At 48.5% G+C, this 15671-nt stretch overlaps 6 protein-coding genes across 6 annotated transcripts; 1 reads left to right on the top strand and 5 right to left on the bottom strand.

Annotated features, from left to right (window-relative positions):
* Window positions 1–181: 181 nt before the first annotated feature.
* On the bottom strand, window positions 182–2011 carry N7516_002753 (cytochrome P450; the record flags this gene model as incomplete). The annotated part of the gene is made up of 5 exons (XM_057215473.1): window positions 182–719; window positions 826–1285; window positions 1341–1720; window positions 1796–1859; window positions 1912–2011. 5 exons carry the CDS (start codon window positions 2009–2011, stop codon window positions 182–184), a joined length of 1542 nt encoding a protein of 513 aa, XP_057077356.1.
* Window positions 2012–6390: 4379 nt separating this feature from the next.
* On the bottom strand, window positions 6391–8850 carry N7516_002754 (Zn(II)2Cys6 transcription factor; the record flags this gene model as incomplete). Its single annotated transcript, XM_057215474.1, has 3 exons — window positions 6391–7191; window positions 7277–8540; window positions 8612–8850. The coding sequence occupies 3 exons, from the start codon at window positions 8848–8850 to the stop codon at window positions 6391–6393; spliced, it is 2304 nt and encodes a 767-aa protein (XP_057077357.1).
* Window positions 8851–10485: 1635 nt separating this feature from the next.
* N7516_002755 (Cytochrome P450) lies at window positions 10486–11517 on the bottom strand (the record flags this gene model as incomplete). Its single annotated transcript, XM_057215475.1, is given in 4 exon segments — window positions 10486–10671; window positions 10731–10934; window positions 10952–11166; window positions 11442–11517. The coding sequence occupies 4 exon segments, from the start codon at window positions 11515–11517 to the stop codon at window positions 10486–10488; spliced, it is 681 nt and encodes a 226-aa protein (XP_057077358.1).
* Window positions 11518–11574: 57 nt separating this feature from the next.
* N7516_002756 (uncharacterized protein) lies at window positions 11575–11842 on the bottom strand (the record flags this gene model as incomplete). The annotated part of the gene is made up of 2 exons (XM_057215476.1): window positions 11575–11706; window positions 11768–11842. 2 exons carry the CDS (start codon window positions 11840–11842, stop codon window positions 11575–11577), a joined length of 207 nt encoding a protein of 68 aa, XP_057077359.1.
* A 19-nt stretch (window positions 11843–11861) lies between these two features.
* Window positions 11862–13703, bottom strand: N7516_002757 (transcriptional regulator family TF; the record flags this gene model as incomplete). The annotated part of the gene is given in 4 exon segments (XM_057215477.1): window positions 11862–12095; window positions 12149–13144; window positions 13198–13347; window positions 13362–13703. The coding sequence occupies 4 exon segments, from the start codon at window positions 13701–13703 to the stop codon at window positions 11862–11864; spliced, it is 1722 nt and encodes a 573-aa protein (XP_057077360.1).
* A 235-nt stretch (window positions 13704–13938) lies between these two features.
* Window positions 13939–14982, top strand: N7516_002758 (Short-chain dehydrogenase/reductase SDR; the record flags this gene model as incomplete). The annotated part of the gene is made up of 1 exon (XM_057215478.1): window positions 13939–14982. One exon carries the CDS (start codon window positions 13939–13941, stop codon window positions 14980–14982), a length of 1044 nt encoding a protein of 347 aa, XP_057077361.1.
* Window positions 14983–15671: the final 689 nt, after the last annotated feature.

A 15671-nucleotide genomic window follows, 5' to 3' on the forward strand; every position in this document is an offset into this window, starting at 1 on the left:
CACTCCATCAGCTATGTTGAAAGACAAAGCAGAGTAAAATTCAGTCGTGAAAGGAATAGTAAACCAGGTCGAGGATAACTATCGAGTACTTGAGCAACAAAAAAAGGCAAGGACAACACCCGATCGTTCTCTTCCCTAACCGCGGCTCCAATTATTTCAATTCGTCTGTCCTGGCCATCAACTATCCCTCAGTGAACATAGAAAACACATCCGTCGTCGCAGTGGCATATTCCCTCTCAATCGTAGCCCGAATGATCTCGTTGCGTACCACAGGTCGACAAGGATAATCTTTGGCACAGTAAAGGAAGCCATTATGATACCCACTCACCGGATCACTATCCACCGAGCCCTCTCCCGGCTGGAAATCGAATGCCCACACCAGTTTAGCAATGGCTAGGAACATGTTGCGCTCGGCAAGGTGGATGCCAGGACAAATCCGGCGCCCAACGCCGTAGCCGTAGTGGTCGCGACGTTCCCATGTCCCCGGCACATAGTCTGGAGCCAAATGAGGATGGTTGGCAAAGCGCTCGGGGATGAAAGCGGTTGGATCATCGGGTTGGGACGGATCCATGTGAATTCCCCACGTGTTGACCACGACTGTTGTGCCTTTGGGGAGGAATTTACCATCGACCCAGTCGTCTGATACAGAGGTTAGAAGATGATCAAATTCGAAAGAAAGAACGTGAAAGAAAAGAAGAAAAAGATGGCCTTGCCTTCTCCTAGTGCATGAGGAAAACAGAGTGGAAGTATAGGCCTCCACCGGTGACCTTCCTTGACAATCATGTTGATATAAGGAAGTCGCTCAAAGTCCCCCAAACAGGCGACCGATTGTGGCCGACCACAGCATCAATCTCAGCATGCGCCTTTCGCTGGACATCGGGGTTCTGGATCAACGCTTGCACGATAGCCAGGGTTAGACTGGAGGTAGTATCCGAACCGCCTTCCATCAGAACGCCGCCGATAAAAGCTAGTTGGTGCCAGGGGAGATTATGTTTCTCCTGGCTATCCAAGACCTTGTCCATGAAGGTGCCATTGTTGCGGCCCTCTTCCCGACGCTTGATCACCTTATTCAAGATGTGGACGTAGAGGGTCTCCATCTGCACACCGATGGACTTGGCCCGGTTGATATAGTTGTTAAACAACCACTGTGGCAGCAGTTTCAACCATGGGAATAAGTCTACTGGTGGTGTTGCGCCGGTTTCCATGACTTCCGACCATTCCTCCATGAGTTTGTAAAGCCGTCGCATGTTTGATCCCTTCCGGTTGGCCGTGCGGATTCCGAATACTGTGATAGGGTTTTAGGGATTGTTACTACAGTGCATCCATTATGGGAGACATACCGATCGAGTTAGTGATACTGTTACTGTACCGCTTGGGATGGGCCATATGGTGCTCCGGGCTGATCATGTAGTCTCGCACGAGCTGTATAGCTTCGGCGTTGACAATTTTGGTTTGGTGGCTATCCACCATCGTCTCCATGAAATGCTGGTGAACCAGTCGTCGGAAGGTGCGCCACTGGTCGCCATAATGCATGACCAATAGGTGATTGCCCTTGGTGATGAGATCGTGCGAGACAAAAGAATGGGGCCGATGGCTGTAGATGCCACTCTTGCGATCGAGGACTTCTTTGACTAGTCGGCGATCGGTGATGACGGCCATATTGCCATTTCCGATCTTCAGCATATATAACCCGCCATACTGGGCGGCCCATTCGGTGAATCTGAACCTCGCAAGATAATGGCAGTGAGAATTCCCTGCGTGCTTCAAAGGAAAATGGGGCGGTCATTGCACATACTTGATATGGGTGTATTTCTTGGTGATCTGGTGAATGTTTCCAATAAAGGGTAGAGTAGGTGGACCTACGCCAGATGAGTAAATCCACTCTCAGTCAATCTGAAGCCGAAGACTCACCGGTGGGCATGGTGCTAATCCGATGACCGTAGGTGAAGGCATATTGCACGAGCACGATGACTGGTAACAATACTAGGAGCGATAGCACGAATGGTTCCATAGTCAATGAGATCTATCCGAGTTGATTCCTTTGGCCCTTGGATTTCTTTAGAATATGGAGATGAGTGTGGGGTAGATCGAAGGCGAGGGGTTCATGCCAAGGTACATAATAATGTTACTCATCGGACAAAGGAGTATGCCCCAGCTAATATTTCACTTAGGGAAACATTGACCTTTTTTCAGTGTAGAATTCGCTCGAATATACCGAGAGGGACGATTCTAGAGTTAGCTGTGACCATTGAAGGGAAGGGATTTGATATCTCAAACTAGGGCTCTTCACAATCCCCAAACAAGTGCATTCTTTGAGGCTCTGATATTATGAACGAGTACACCCGTAAGACTGGAACCCTCTATCTGGAGGGTGGATTTCATGGTCATCTGGTAGTGAGAATCCATGTCTGACACAGAGGTTAGGAGGAATGACTGCGACATCCAGGAGGACGGCCATAGATTCGGATTGTCTGGGTGTTAGATGGAATACGAAGCTCTTAGGACATGCCTAAGTGAGGCTTACAAAGTCCCAATTTAGCATTCACAGACATATAGACCATACATCGATAGTTTCCTGGATGATACGTCTGCAAGCGAGTCGTTTTACTACTATGCCCGTGCTGTGCTTTATGAATAATCATTAGATTATTCCAAGGTTAGCAATATAGTTTCGTCCCAACACTCGTCCAATAGCCTCTTGTGTACAGCTAGAATCGACCCCATTTCAGAGGTTTGCATTATCCAGAATCCCCTTCAACCTAAATTATCTTTTATAAACAAAAAGAAGCGAAGCATACACCTAGAGGCTTACCCCGACCGAAAAGGACAAGAAGACAAGAAACCCCATTGCCAAATACACCCCAGTGACGGACCCAAAGCCGGTATTCCATCTGCCATCGGTGCTCCTCCTCCCTGTGAAACGATCTTAGAACCGACGACGAGGCAGCAAGCAGGATGCAACCACGTACAGAGCGCCCGCCGAAATCAGATTCGGATTTCTAGGCCTTCTCAGCCTAGAATCTTGGCATGTCTTGATACTTCTTTCGCCAGTAGAAACGGCGTAAAAGTGGTCGCACATCGTCTTCTATCAAACATTCTTCTTTGGCTATCTGTGCCCACATCTCTGCTTCAGCCAATTTCGGTTGCATTTCTTCAAGTGAAATGTTTTGCTGTTCCAGACTTTTCAGCATAATTCGCATTAAATCCCTATTCCCATGCCTCGCTGCCTCGCCCAAAGGAGCGGTGCCATAACTTCCACGAGTTCGGAGAGGGTCGGCCCCTCGATCCAATAATAGTTGCGATAAATTCGTCGCCTTCCTGTAAATAATACTATCATGGAGAGGGGACCTGGACTCTCCTTCGACGTTAATTCCATGTGCCATAAGCATATCCAGAGTAGAAGCCATAGCACCCAAGCCTCCGCTTGGTGAATCTACCAACTCTATTAGACTTTCATCGTCGATTGTGATCAAGTTGCCGACTAGTCCTCTCTCGAACAGAAGAGTCAATGAGGCCGTATCTGCCCGAGGTAGTATAATACGTAGCGCCCTCCCAACTTCGTGACTCCCTGGCACAACTTGATAGTTGCTAACAAGAAGATATTACAGTGACAATGCTCCGCCTTCAGCGGCCGCCTCAAGCAACAACATAGGATAAGAGCCCTCGACGTATGGAGGTTGTGTGAATGAAGCCGTCCGGTGTAGAATATGTACCGCGGTGAGACTTCTAGTTCTTAACGCCCTCGCGAAAATTGACTTATGATGATCCGTATCCACGCCATAAGTTGCATTTATTCTAGGGTCTGCTCTACGATCGAGCAATAATTGAAGTATTTCCGGCGTTTGAACAGCTTTGAAAAGCACTGGCACCTTGTTTTGGGTTTGATGATTCGGATTTGCACCCCGGTTTAAAATCGCATTGACAATCCCCTTGTAGGAGCCGTCAATTGCTAAAAGGAGCGGGGTTGGTTCTCTTCTACTTAGCAATGATTCGGAATTGAGTAGAAGCTCGACAGCCCTATGATGACCTCGGTGGGCTGCCAACGCTAAAGGCGATGGGTGTTTTGGGAAAGAAAGAGATATCGGTTCCGAGAGCTTTTCTTTAATGCTCCATACCATAGTCTGGGGGTGAAGAAAATCGGGCGAGCAGCCTCGCTGAAGCAACTCCTTAACTAGGTCTTCCCAGCCGCATGCAGCGCTAGTTAGGAGTAGCTGCCTATGGGTATCATCATCAGGCTCACCGTGTAGACCTCTGAAGTCGATCAACTACTACATAGTGTTCACGTTGTGTAGCCCTAATCAATGGACCTAGAGGCCGGCCTACCATAGTTGGTATCGGGGCCATCCCATACTCTAGGAGAAACTCGACTGTCTCCAAGTGGCCTTCCTCGGCTGCCCTTAATAGGGCTTCACTTGCGATTTGAGGAGACTCTAGAGTAGGGTATGTCTCTAGTAAAAACTGAACAACCCCGCAATGGCCTGTATAGGCCGCGTCGGCGAGAGTACTTGACCCAGACCAGCCCTTGATATGAACATCGCAACCGAGGGAGACGAGGAGTTTGACAATCGATAGATGACCTTGTCTTGCTGCTATTGAAAGGGGTGAAATATCAAGCCCGTGGATACCCTCACAACGGATATCAGGAGAGACCCCGTAAGAAATTAAGAGCCGAACAACATTTTCATGGCGACGACCAGCCGCTAGTATCAAGGGGCAGCCTTCATCGTCGCTCTGGACTTCAATTGAAGGGTCTCGAAGCCAGCTTTTAGTTGAATTTGGATCAACTCCATGGTCAAGCAACAAACGCACAACGACTTCATGTCCATGAATACAAGCGAGCGCCATCGGAAGCCACTCTTCGTAGTAAGTGGCATTCGGGGAAGCTCCAGCTTCTAGTATATATCGTGTAGTTGCTTCGTAGCCATTTTCGGGGCCTATTCGAGAGCACAGGCTTACGAGTAGCGTACGTTGAATTTGTAGAGGGAAGGATCAAGCAGTAGGAAAACCTTCTACATGTCTGGAGAAGTGCGTTGATGCAATACTCGTCATCAAGGAATTCAGCTATCAATGCCACAATCTTATTCGGCAAATTCAATATTTGCATGTTGGGCGAAGAAAGCAAACCGTTTCGGCGTGGTAGCCTGAGCCTTTATGTTGCGAAGGGCCGGCAGCCCGCTTACGTACGTTCAAGGCTGCCAGGTTTCTTAGGCAAAAGAATGCACAGCCCGGAAGAAGTATGACGTGGCAATAGCTCACTACGTCACCGGGACACCCGTGGACTGGACTCAAAGCTGAATTTACGTTACAAGATGACAATATTTCACAATAATTAAGAAATCGATATAACTTAACCTATAGTCGTGACACATTGTCTACATAGGATACAGAAGACAATACTCCGTACTCCGTACAGAAGTGACCAGACTGGTTCCAATTCGTGGCTGGCCAATGCAGGCATAACGCATAATCTACCATTTGACTACCTAACCAACTCCGATCTCCTTTGGGAATCCTACCTAGTGGGGACCTCGGGAGTTCCCGAGCTCATCCAATCATTTGCAGAGATGGCCAGGTGGGGCCCATATATAAAATCAAATAAAGTGGGTCTATGGATCGGCACTGGGAATTTCTAATCGTTTCCAAGATTTAAGGTCGGAAACCTTAGAAATGTCAAAGAGTCCTGGGACTGCTGTAGCAGCCGAATTGCCGATTGTAGACCTGGGCTATAAGCGCCACCAAGCTATTGGCTTTTGACGTTGGGGCCGCAGCAGAGCATAGTCCACCCCCCATCAATGACGGCTCATTTCGGATAGAGAGGTCATTACCAGAGCCATGGTGAAATTGAACGCAATAAGCAGATGGACACGCAAATATCGCGATGCCGGTGAGCAAATTCATAGCCATATTGCTGAACCTTATGAATGATTAATTTCCAGACTAGATGCGTCGCCTTGATTTACTGTCCTGATCAGAAGTACTTACGTATGATTGTCCGTCGCGATACTGGCAATATTGACACTACGTCGTGCTTTCTGGATTGAGCATATATCCCTTGACATGTGTACATATCTATCAAACTGATGATTCAAGTTACGTTTTTACAGTGAAGGGTGAAACGTTTAAAGCGAAGTATCAGAAAATTGAATTGTGTAACGGTAATATATACTCCAGGTTCTAATTTAATAAAGCAGAGGGCCGTGTATACACGTAAATATGTACTATAAATCAGGGATCAATCTAGTTTATGTTTCCGTTTCTCTCCACCTAGCAGGGCCCGCTGCTGGTTAGATACTATGTATGGGATCAGAGTTAGACACGATGGTACTCTAAGTCGGACAAAATGTAAAATCAGCGCAAAAGTCAACAGTGAATAAAAAAGTGAAAGGTTAGTCATGAGTTGGTGGTCCAGGAATCCATGATCATCGCACTCGCATGCAGCCATTGGGCTTCAGTGCCGATGACCATGTCAGCAGACGTGACTGAGGGCATCGACAGAGTCTCTGCCGACCCTAAAGAAGGAGATAGTTCTGGTAATGATCCAATAGGCATCATCTCCATTAAGTGCATGCGTGCTTCAAAGTTAGGCATTCGCTGGTGGTGTGATACCTCCGGGGTGGTCGGTGGCAGCTCCCGCTTGAGTGGGTTGGACCGGAACTCAGGTTGGCCGGGGGTGAGAGGTGTGGTTTGGTTTGACGGCGGCCTAGGATTCTGGGCCCTGGTAGACACGGCCTGGCTGACACGCCTCCGGGTGAGACCTTGTTGGACCTTTTTGATGAGTCGATCGGCCTGGCAACTGACTTCGCGCACGACCTCCGTCGCATTTTTGGCTGCCACGAAGTGATCACTCACTAGATCCAGCGTGCGAATCGCCGTCTGCAGCGACTTGCGGGCAGAAGGGGCCGGTGGGCAGACTGGGTTGGCGAGAACAAATCCCAGGGTACACAGGATGGCATCCCACTGGTACTGGAAGATGGGTGACCAGCCGCGCAGCAGATCTGTCTCGGAGAGCACTTGGTTTAGGATACTGGTGATCGCCATGGCATGATTCAGACAGGATATATTGTAACCGTCAGTCAGTGGGGTCACTGAGGAGCTCACAGGGGGAATCGGATAAAGGGCCGCAGCGTCGATATGACAAGATGGTGGTACTGGAGCTCCAGAAGGAGGCATTGGCGCTGCATCCAGAGCGGGCTATACGGAGACAGATTCAGCGCATCCCGATTGGTGGAGAATGGCTCCCCGCCCCCTTGCGAGGATTACATAGTGACTGTGGCACATTTTGAACCCAGTTATGAATGGCCGTCATCTCCTGTCCGAGAGACTCGGCCAAAGCCTCTAGGAGGCGCGGGTCATCATATAGATCCTTAACTTTATCCCCGTTCAGCAACTGGGAGCATTTCCGGTGCAATGCTGTCTGCACACCCTGGACGAGAAATATGAGCTTCGTGCACTGGACATGGAAGCTAAGCCAGCTGATATCCTCATGATTCGTGAGAAGAACTGTGCCAGATAGCTCGGCATGCTCGCGATCATCTCCGGGTAGCCCGCAGCTCACATGCGACATCTGAATGAGTGGCGGCCGACCCAAGGTCATTGAGAGCTGGCTGTCAATCCGATAGAGCGTCCACCAAATTCGGCGCTGCAACTCCTGGTGTTCGGGGGAGGCCCCGTCCAGCGGGCGGATATGCAGCCGCAGCGCGTGGGCGATTCGCAGGGTGGCTCCCAGGTTAATATGCGCCGTATTCAAAAGGGAGGTGTTGTACAAGTACACAATCGAATAGATGTGGCTCTGCACGACCATGGTGGTTGGATTTTCGAGCTCACTCTGCAGCAGCCTCTGGGCCCTCTGGTAGTAAGTTAGACTGACTAGATTCGCGTGCTTGGCCTGCCATCCAGCGTCCGAATCTCCCTGCTGGTTGTCATCGCTGACGAAGAATGTGCTGCTGTACTGCATACAGACTGCCAACAGCACATCGACTAAGGCTGATGACTTCCGGGAAGACATTCCATCCGTTGAACTTGACCATAATGAGTCATAATATTGCTGAAACTCGCGTTCATCGAGGATGGGATATACACAATGAAAGGACTGCCAGAGCAGAGTGAGAAAGTGTTCCTCTTGTGACCGGGTCAGGTCCTCGGCCTCCTCGGTTCCATCTGGAAGCTGATCCGCCTGGCTAGCCGAGCTTGTGTCCCATCGAGACGGATGATGGGTTGGGGCAATATAATGAAAGCGTGCGATGCATGCTTCTAGTTTTGAATCTTCTATTGGCTGGTCGAGTGCTTGGGAGAGATAGCGACTGATTCGTGAGACAAAATATGAGGACGACAGGGGCCCATAGTAAATCTGCCCTGTCTGCTGGAGGCCTTGCCATCCTTCTGTGGTATTGGTGAGCTCTGCAAAATCGAACGAGGTGTGGGCAGCATCCGACACAGGTGGTGTCGCGAAACTCGTCTGTGCTTGAATTTGCGCTCCATCTTTGAGTTTCGCGATCTGATCCTGAAGGTCTTTGACTTTATTTCGTAACCGTTGCATCTCTCTATCGATACGGATCAGCGGGCCATTTGCACTCCGGTGTGATCCTGATGGAGATGTAGGTTGGCTTCCTACCGGTTTGCAGCCGGGAGCGAGGTGGCCTCCTGTGGCTTTGTGTTGCTGCAAGAGCCTCCTCGATTCAGGCAGTTCTGACATGGTTGCTTGTCATCGCATCTGACGCGATTGAGCCGACACCAGTCGCAGGCCCGAGCGACCTGGCTGCGCTTTGGTCGTGGAGCTGTAACAGGCGCGGCTGATCTGTGACGGGAGGCGTCGATCGTGGAATTGAAGTTGGCGGAGAAAGTGGAGTACATGACGGAGGCGTGGAGTGGGAGGACAAAACAAATCAGACATTCATTCAGACAAGCTTCATTCGACTCCAAATGGCGGTCGGAACCTTAAAAGGAATTTCCCTCTGGACTACTCAAGACCTTGACTGGGAGGGGTTGGAGGGGAGTGGTAGATCGCGCAAAGGGAAAAAGAGTTGCAGTGTTGGCGCCTGAGGTTGCATATCTTGGCCTGGGCAAACGGACAAAAGTACATGCAAAAACAGGGGTAACAGGCTACCCCCTGCACAGCATGAGACGCATAAAATACCAAAAAGGGAATAGGAAACGAGGTGAAGAGCGGAATTTTCCCTACCTACATAGGTACACACCCCCATAATCCCACTACTGTGTGATCTCGTCAGCTCCAGGGCTATTGTGAATCCTTGACCGAATTCGCCACATCACTTAGTTAATTAGAATAATAAGCGAGTGTGATTCTGTCATTGGTCCAAATTCAGTCAGATAAGACAGTAGACCTGAGATACTTCCAACTAGCACGGTTGGAGTGAACAGGGAATCCAATCCTGATACTCCATATGTTGTATAGATGAGGGACTTCTATGAACCAACGATGTTGCCCAGGTTTTCCAAGTATTAATCAAAAAACTTGGTCATATATTGGTAGGATATACAACGGTTGTGTGCATGGGTTCGACGTCAATATTGCCGGAGGTAGGGAACGCACCAGTACTATAAAGAATATATAATCCCAGCCAATACAGGTCGCAGGCAAAACCTATATAATTATGCATTGATGGTGAAGAAATAGATTGACTAAGCGGAAGAAACATCTAACAATAAATGAAGCTGAACAAATAGATAAATAATACAATAAATTAAACCAAAAGAAACCCTAGCGTGAGTCCTATTATGCTACGTACCAGCTAGCACTAAGGGACATGCTGACAGCATATTCACCCCCACGTCCTATCCTGACACCGTGAACTCCAACCACGCTCCAAAGGTGTGCTAGGGCGATCACTTTATCAAAAGTTAGCTTCAATCTGTGAAGGAACCAGAGTGACATTCGTTGTTCCGCTGTTATTCTGGGCGACATGCATGGGCTGCAGAAACGGGGTTGTTCATTATGCCATTTCTTATAGTACCATGGGCATTAATGTATAGGGATAGAAATGGTGAAGGGTCCGAATTGCTTATTCCAGGTACGATGTAGTAGCCATATAGTGCGACTAATATGCACCCGTGCACAACTAGACTATGAGTTCACGTGGGACCGGAACAAGCACTAAGTGGGGCACAAGGTTATATTGGCGCTTCCTTTGGGCTCCCTAGGGGCTATGGACTAAAGTACTACGTTGTTGAAAGCAAAATAGCCGATTGATTGAAGCGTGGGATGTAAGATGGATGTCGAGAAACGGGGTACCACCCCAATCGGGGATTTTGACTAAATTAAATGTATCCACATAAAAAGCATACTGTATTAATTATACGGATACGAGTAATCTTACCTGCATATAAATAGGGTCTTGATGCCGAGCTGACATATATACAGCATAGTAGCGTCGATATTTCACCGGACTTTTGTTGCCAAAGAAAAGGCCCAATAAAGAGGAGGAGAGGGGTTGGTGAGCACATTCTAGTGCATATCCTCTAATATAGCTAATCAGCTCGAGCGAAAACCTCTTGCGCCTCGCCAAATTCCTGCATAATGGTGTCCCGCTTTTCTGGAGAGCGAGCACGAATGGCACATCCAGAATCCTTGAGGCAATGAAGAAACCATCTACTAGCACCGGAGCGAGCTGGAATATCATTGTGGCTATCGGGGGGTTCGAGGAACTCAAAGGCCTAGAGTAGGTTGGCAACGGTGATGATCAAGTTGCGTTCCGCCAAGTGGATGCCCGGACAGATCCGCCGGCCCGCCCCGCACCCAGGTGGTCTCGGCGTTCGAATCCGCGTAGCCCGACGCCAAGGCTGGCGAAGAGTTTCGGCTGAAAGGTATGCTCCGGTTCCTCCCATCGCTCACTATCATGATGCATACCCCAGACATTGAGAGCGATGCTCGATCCTTGCGGAATGAGTTTACCATCGGTGTGGTCATCTAAGGATTGCTAGGTAATATCTTCACGTTTGACTGCACATTATCTGTGGTGACTGGGGAGAAAATATCCGATTCGACCTTCAACGACGGCACGAGGAACACCCCAAGGGCTGACGGGACGCCACCGGTGAGACTCTTTGATGGCCACGTTGTTATAGGGCAGTTTGGACCAGCGAGACCAAGCCGGGCCGATAATGGAGTACCAAGGAGCACCTCGGGAGTTTTGTTGTGCCCCGTAATACCTGTAACCTTGGAACCATCCTCCTAAGGTTCCAAGGTTCGAATGGCGGCTGACGTCAGCCCTAGTTAGAGGGCTAGTTAGCTCACCATCTTCCCCTTACCAGAGCTTTCAGTCTTATAATACCACTCTATTAACTTTCTCGATTGGCAGATTAGGATGAAATACCCAATCAGCATACTTAGCCTGCACTTTTGGCTACTCAGCCATGGCCTGAATGATGGTCAATACAAGCCTGAACGAAGTATCGGAGCTTCCCATTAACGGTCACAGATATACCATCCACTACACGGCGCAACGTCTTAGACCCAACTAGCCTGGCCTCGACCTGGGTGACCTTGTCAAGTCTGACCATCGCGGTTTGAATGGCATCGTCGTTACCTATTAGAATATTCCGGGCGTACTTAAGCAGTCAACCCCGTTGAATCGTCTTGAATGACAAGACAAAAATATCGATCAGGGTAACGATGATATCGCTCAGCTTGTCCCTTAGAGACTCGGAAATGGCTTCTTGCGCGTATGCACCCAGTCGGACGGTGAATTCCTAGTTTCTTTCGGAGCTCTTTCCTTTCCCACGTTATTATCTGCATGTAGTTAAATCTTACCTGCAGCATCTGCATCAAATCTTGAATCGCGTCATACGAGACAGATACTCCCTTCGCAGCACCAACCAAATGCATCACGGCCCCAAAGACGAGACTAATAGGGGGAAATACAATCGGGAATCAGGGCCGCTTCGAGAGGATCGAAGATAGTGCATCGTTTTTCGCGGAACTCGCGGAAGGCGATGTTCTTCTCGTCGATTTCTTTCGTGAGATTACTGATAGTTCGAATATTTGTGAGGAAGTTGACGGCGACCAGTGATTTCGTGGTACTTTCGCATCGCCTTCTCGTAAATGGCAGAGGACTGGTCTGTGGGGACTTAAAGTAGTACTAAATAATCAGTGATATGTATTCAATGAGCCCAACATTGACTATCAAGAAACAAACTCCCGGCGAGCAATCACAAATAACTTCCAGATGTGTAGTGAACAATTCCCCTCCAGCCTTCGACCAATTTCATTCATCAGTTTCGTAACCCGACCATCGAGAAACCATTCTGCTTGGAGTGGCTTCAGCAATATAGCATAATGAGCTAGTAGTAGTAATGCCCCGGGATGATTCTGATCTAACAAACTAAAGTACTCGGACGAAACCTGCGTCAGCCACGAGTTCAGAGTATCCCAAACACCCAAAGACGCGCCTAATCGTCGAGTGAACTCGAATGCCCCGGCCAACTTGACAGCTGCGTCGCGGTATATATGCACATCATTATTTAAAGGTATCTGGACACTAGCGACAGCTTGACTTGACTCTGAAATGACAGACAGCAAAGATACAAGTAAGGGATCATTGGGATCAGCAGTGACGCCGATATCATCCCGCCATAGTGCTGCGAAAGGAGCCAATGGCCCATGTTTTAGCTCAGACCAGTTATTACACAGCATAGAGCAACCATTGCGCAAAAGACTGATCCAGTTCGAAGATGAACTTGTTCGTTGGTTATTACCGAGAAACAGTGTCTCATCTTCACTTTCAGAACTTAGGCCATAAACGACTAGGAAGAATGCGTAGGCCAGTATTGCTTGGCAATTATTGCTGTCGACATGCATAGTTGCCAGGTGGAATGCTGGAAGTGCCTGATCTTGGTGTTGGATTGCCTGTAGGGTATATGACCTTTGGTTTGGGGGCTTACTGGAAGCCAGGTGAAGTGCCGAACAGGCTAGCATCCCGTGAAGCAGGAATGGGAATTTGGCGGCTAGTTGGGGGACGATAATCCGGAAGACACTGTCCGTTTCTGGGCCACATGATATTGTTTTATATGTGTGGTTCAAATAATGATCGAGGAGGTGCATATTTTCAACGCTCAATGATATGTTGTTTTCATAGGCATCTAGACTTGATGACCCTTGCGCCTCATCTGAACCCGGGGTGGTAATAGTCTGTAAATGACAGTTAAAGCAAGTATCTTCAAAGGATTACTTCTTCCACTTACAGTAATTGGAGATTTCTCGCTTGCGCTCATCGGTTCTTCTGAGCTATCAGTCGACGACGCCAAGAGAGCCGGGTTTGTAAAATATCGCAAGGCATTCCCCGAAAAAATGTCTGAAGTGGCACTGAGCACCAGTTTCCATCGTTTCCAGGGCTAAGATTATGCACAGATGACCAGTGCGCCTTCATTCGCTGGATAGTGACACATAGGTGAATGCACCCCTCAAAGCGACAGGCCAGCCCGTCGTGGATCGGTAGCGAGTCTACCGGAAACTGTGTCTCATCTGGTAATATTATAGAATCAATGTCTGCTAACTCAAACTGAGAGGCATATTCAACAAATGCTCGACGTCGCAAGCGCTTTAAATGGTGGATCTCTTTAAGATGGCGGACGATAGCCCCTGGCTGAATGGCATAGTGGCAGTGCAAGCAAATTAAAACGCGATGGACTGGGAGATAGCGTAGTAACTGTACTGGATGGACTGTTTCTGGGATAAATCCCGAGATCATGATAGAAATCAATCAAATTGAGTGTGTGATGGAAGATGAAAGATGAGAACGGCACCGTCGATTTCTCGGACATCAAGCTTAAGCCCGACCAGCCAATCACAGTTGAGAACGGCACCGTCGGTTTTTCTATATAGCTCGGGAGGTAGTTATGCCATTCAACTATTTATATGCTCTCTAATCCTCTCGGAATACATATTTACAATCATTTACCCTCATCCTTATCAATAATATCAAGATGTCTTTCTACAATTCTTACCCCGGTTTCCTATACCGCCAATTCCTAGTGTGCCCTCCCAAGGCACCCTCCGGTACTTCCCTCCAAGGCAGGGCCGGCATAGTGACAGGCTCAAACACTGGTCTGGGATACCAAGCCTCAGCCCAGCTACTGAAGCTTGGTCTCACGCATCTCATCCTAGCTGTACGCAACCTCTCAAAGGGCGAAATAGCGCGCACATCCCTCCTCGCCTCGCTCCCCAAGTCTACCAAGCCTCCAATGGTCGAAGTCTGGGAACTAGACTTAGCAGACTATGGCAGCATCACCAGCTTTGTCAACCGTCTTCAGAAATCTGACATCCACATCGATTTCGCTCTGCTCAATGCCGGTGTTGCCAACTTCAACTACACCCAGACTCCATCGACATCGCACGAGTCGAGTATCCAGATCAACTGGCTGGGAACTGCTCTTCTTACTCTGCTTATCCTCTCTGATCTCAATAAACAGGTTGTGGCCAATCCTACACGTCCCCGCCCTGTGATCTCGATCGTTGGTAGCGAGACTGCCGCTTGGGCGAAGTTCAAAGAAGCTCAGGTCTCCACTGCAAAGGGTATACCTCTTATCGGGGTGTTGGATGATAAGACGAATTTCGACATGGGTGATCGATACTACACCTCGAAGTTACTCTATCAGCTCTTTTTCCTGGAGCTTGTCCGCAGCCATAGATCTATTTCCCAGGGTGCGATTCTCAATCTTGTCAACCCCGGCTTATGCTATGGGTCTGAGTTGCATCGCACGGCTGAGGGAGCCTTTGGCAAGGTCCTTTCTGGCATGAAGAGGGTTGTGGGCCGCTCTCTCCCTGTGGGTGCTCGGACCCTTGTTCATGCGGCAGTACTGGCTGGCGACAACTCAGACGGTAGATATCTAAGTGATTGTAAGATAGCTCCATTTACAGGGTATGGGGACAGTGATGATGGTGGAAAGATGCAGACTCAGGTGTGGAAGGAGACAGAGGCAGAGCTAAGTCGGGTAGTGGATATGGACAAGCTGTTGTTAGATATTTGATGGATTTATGATGTTTCATCTTGTGCTTTATTTGTAGATTGTAGAGTTAGGATTCGATAGGCCTGAAGAAATTTGGCTTTTATTATCCATTGTATGACTCGATTTCATCCTTTTTTAACACAGCACTTTATATCAATTTAAAGAAACTCCAAGCCTATACTATCGCTTTTATTATGGTCCTTTGGGGTGGCCACTCTGTGGTGGAATACGTTAACTAGCAGGTTTTGTGAATTTTTTAGTGGTCAACATTGGTCATCTATACCATACATTGCTCGTACACCAACTTTCTGTCAACAAGATCAAACCACCCCGTAATAATTTTTGGATCCTCACATTGCGTATGCTTGTAGTTATATCGTTTTAAAAACCGGGAGGATATGAGAGGGTGTCGTTTCAGATAGTTCGTTACCTAGTTTCCGCCGAAAGAGATAAGGCTAGTTCCGCGCTTTTCAAGCAAAAGACTCGTCATTTCTAGTCCGGTAGAAGGGCGGGGGGCTGATCTAAGAGAATCTATCGAGAGGATCTATTTTTGAAGAGATTCCTCTTTCAATTCCTGTCAGTTTATAGTTATTAGTGCGAGAAAACGCGCGAGTGGAGGTCGACCTTGACAAGTCCCGCCGCACTAAATAAACTCTGGCGCTGTGGTGCGGCGACCATACCTGTTTAGGCCCAAGAAATTACCTAAATAG

The sequence above is a fragment of the Penicillium verrucosum genome (genome assembly GCF_028828655.1).
Source record: "Penicillium verrucosum strain IBT 35672 chromosome Unknown utg000001l_segment0_segment0, whole genome shotgun sequence".
NCBI lineage: Eukaryota > Fungi > Ascomycota > Eurotiomycetes > Eurotiales > Aspergillaceae > Penicillium > Penicillium verrucosum.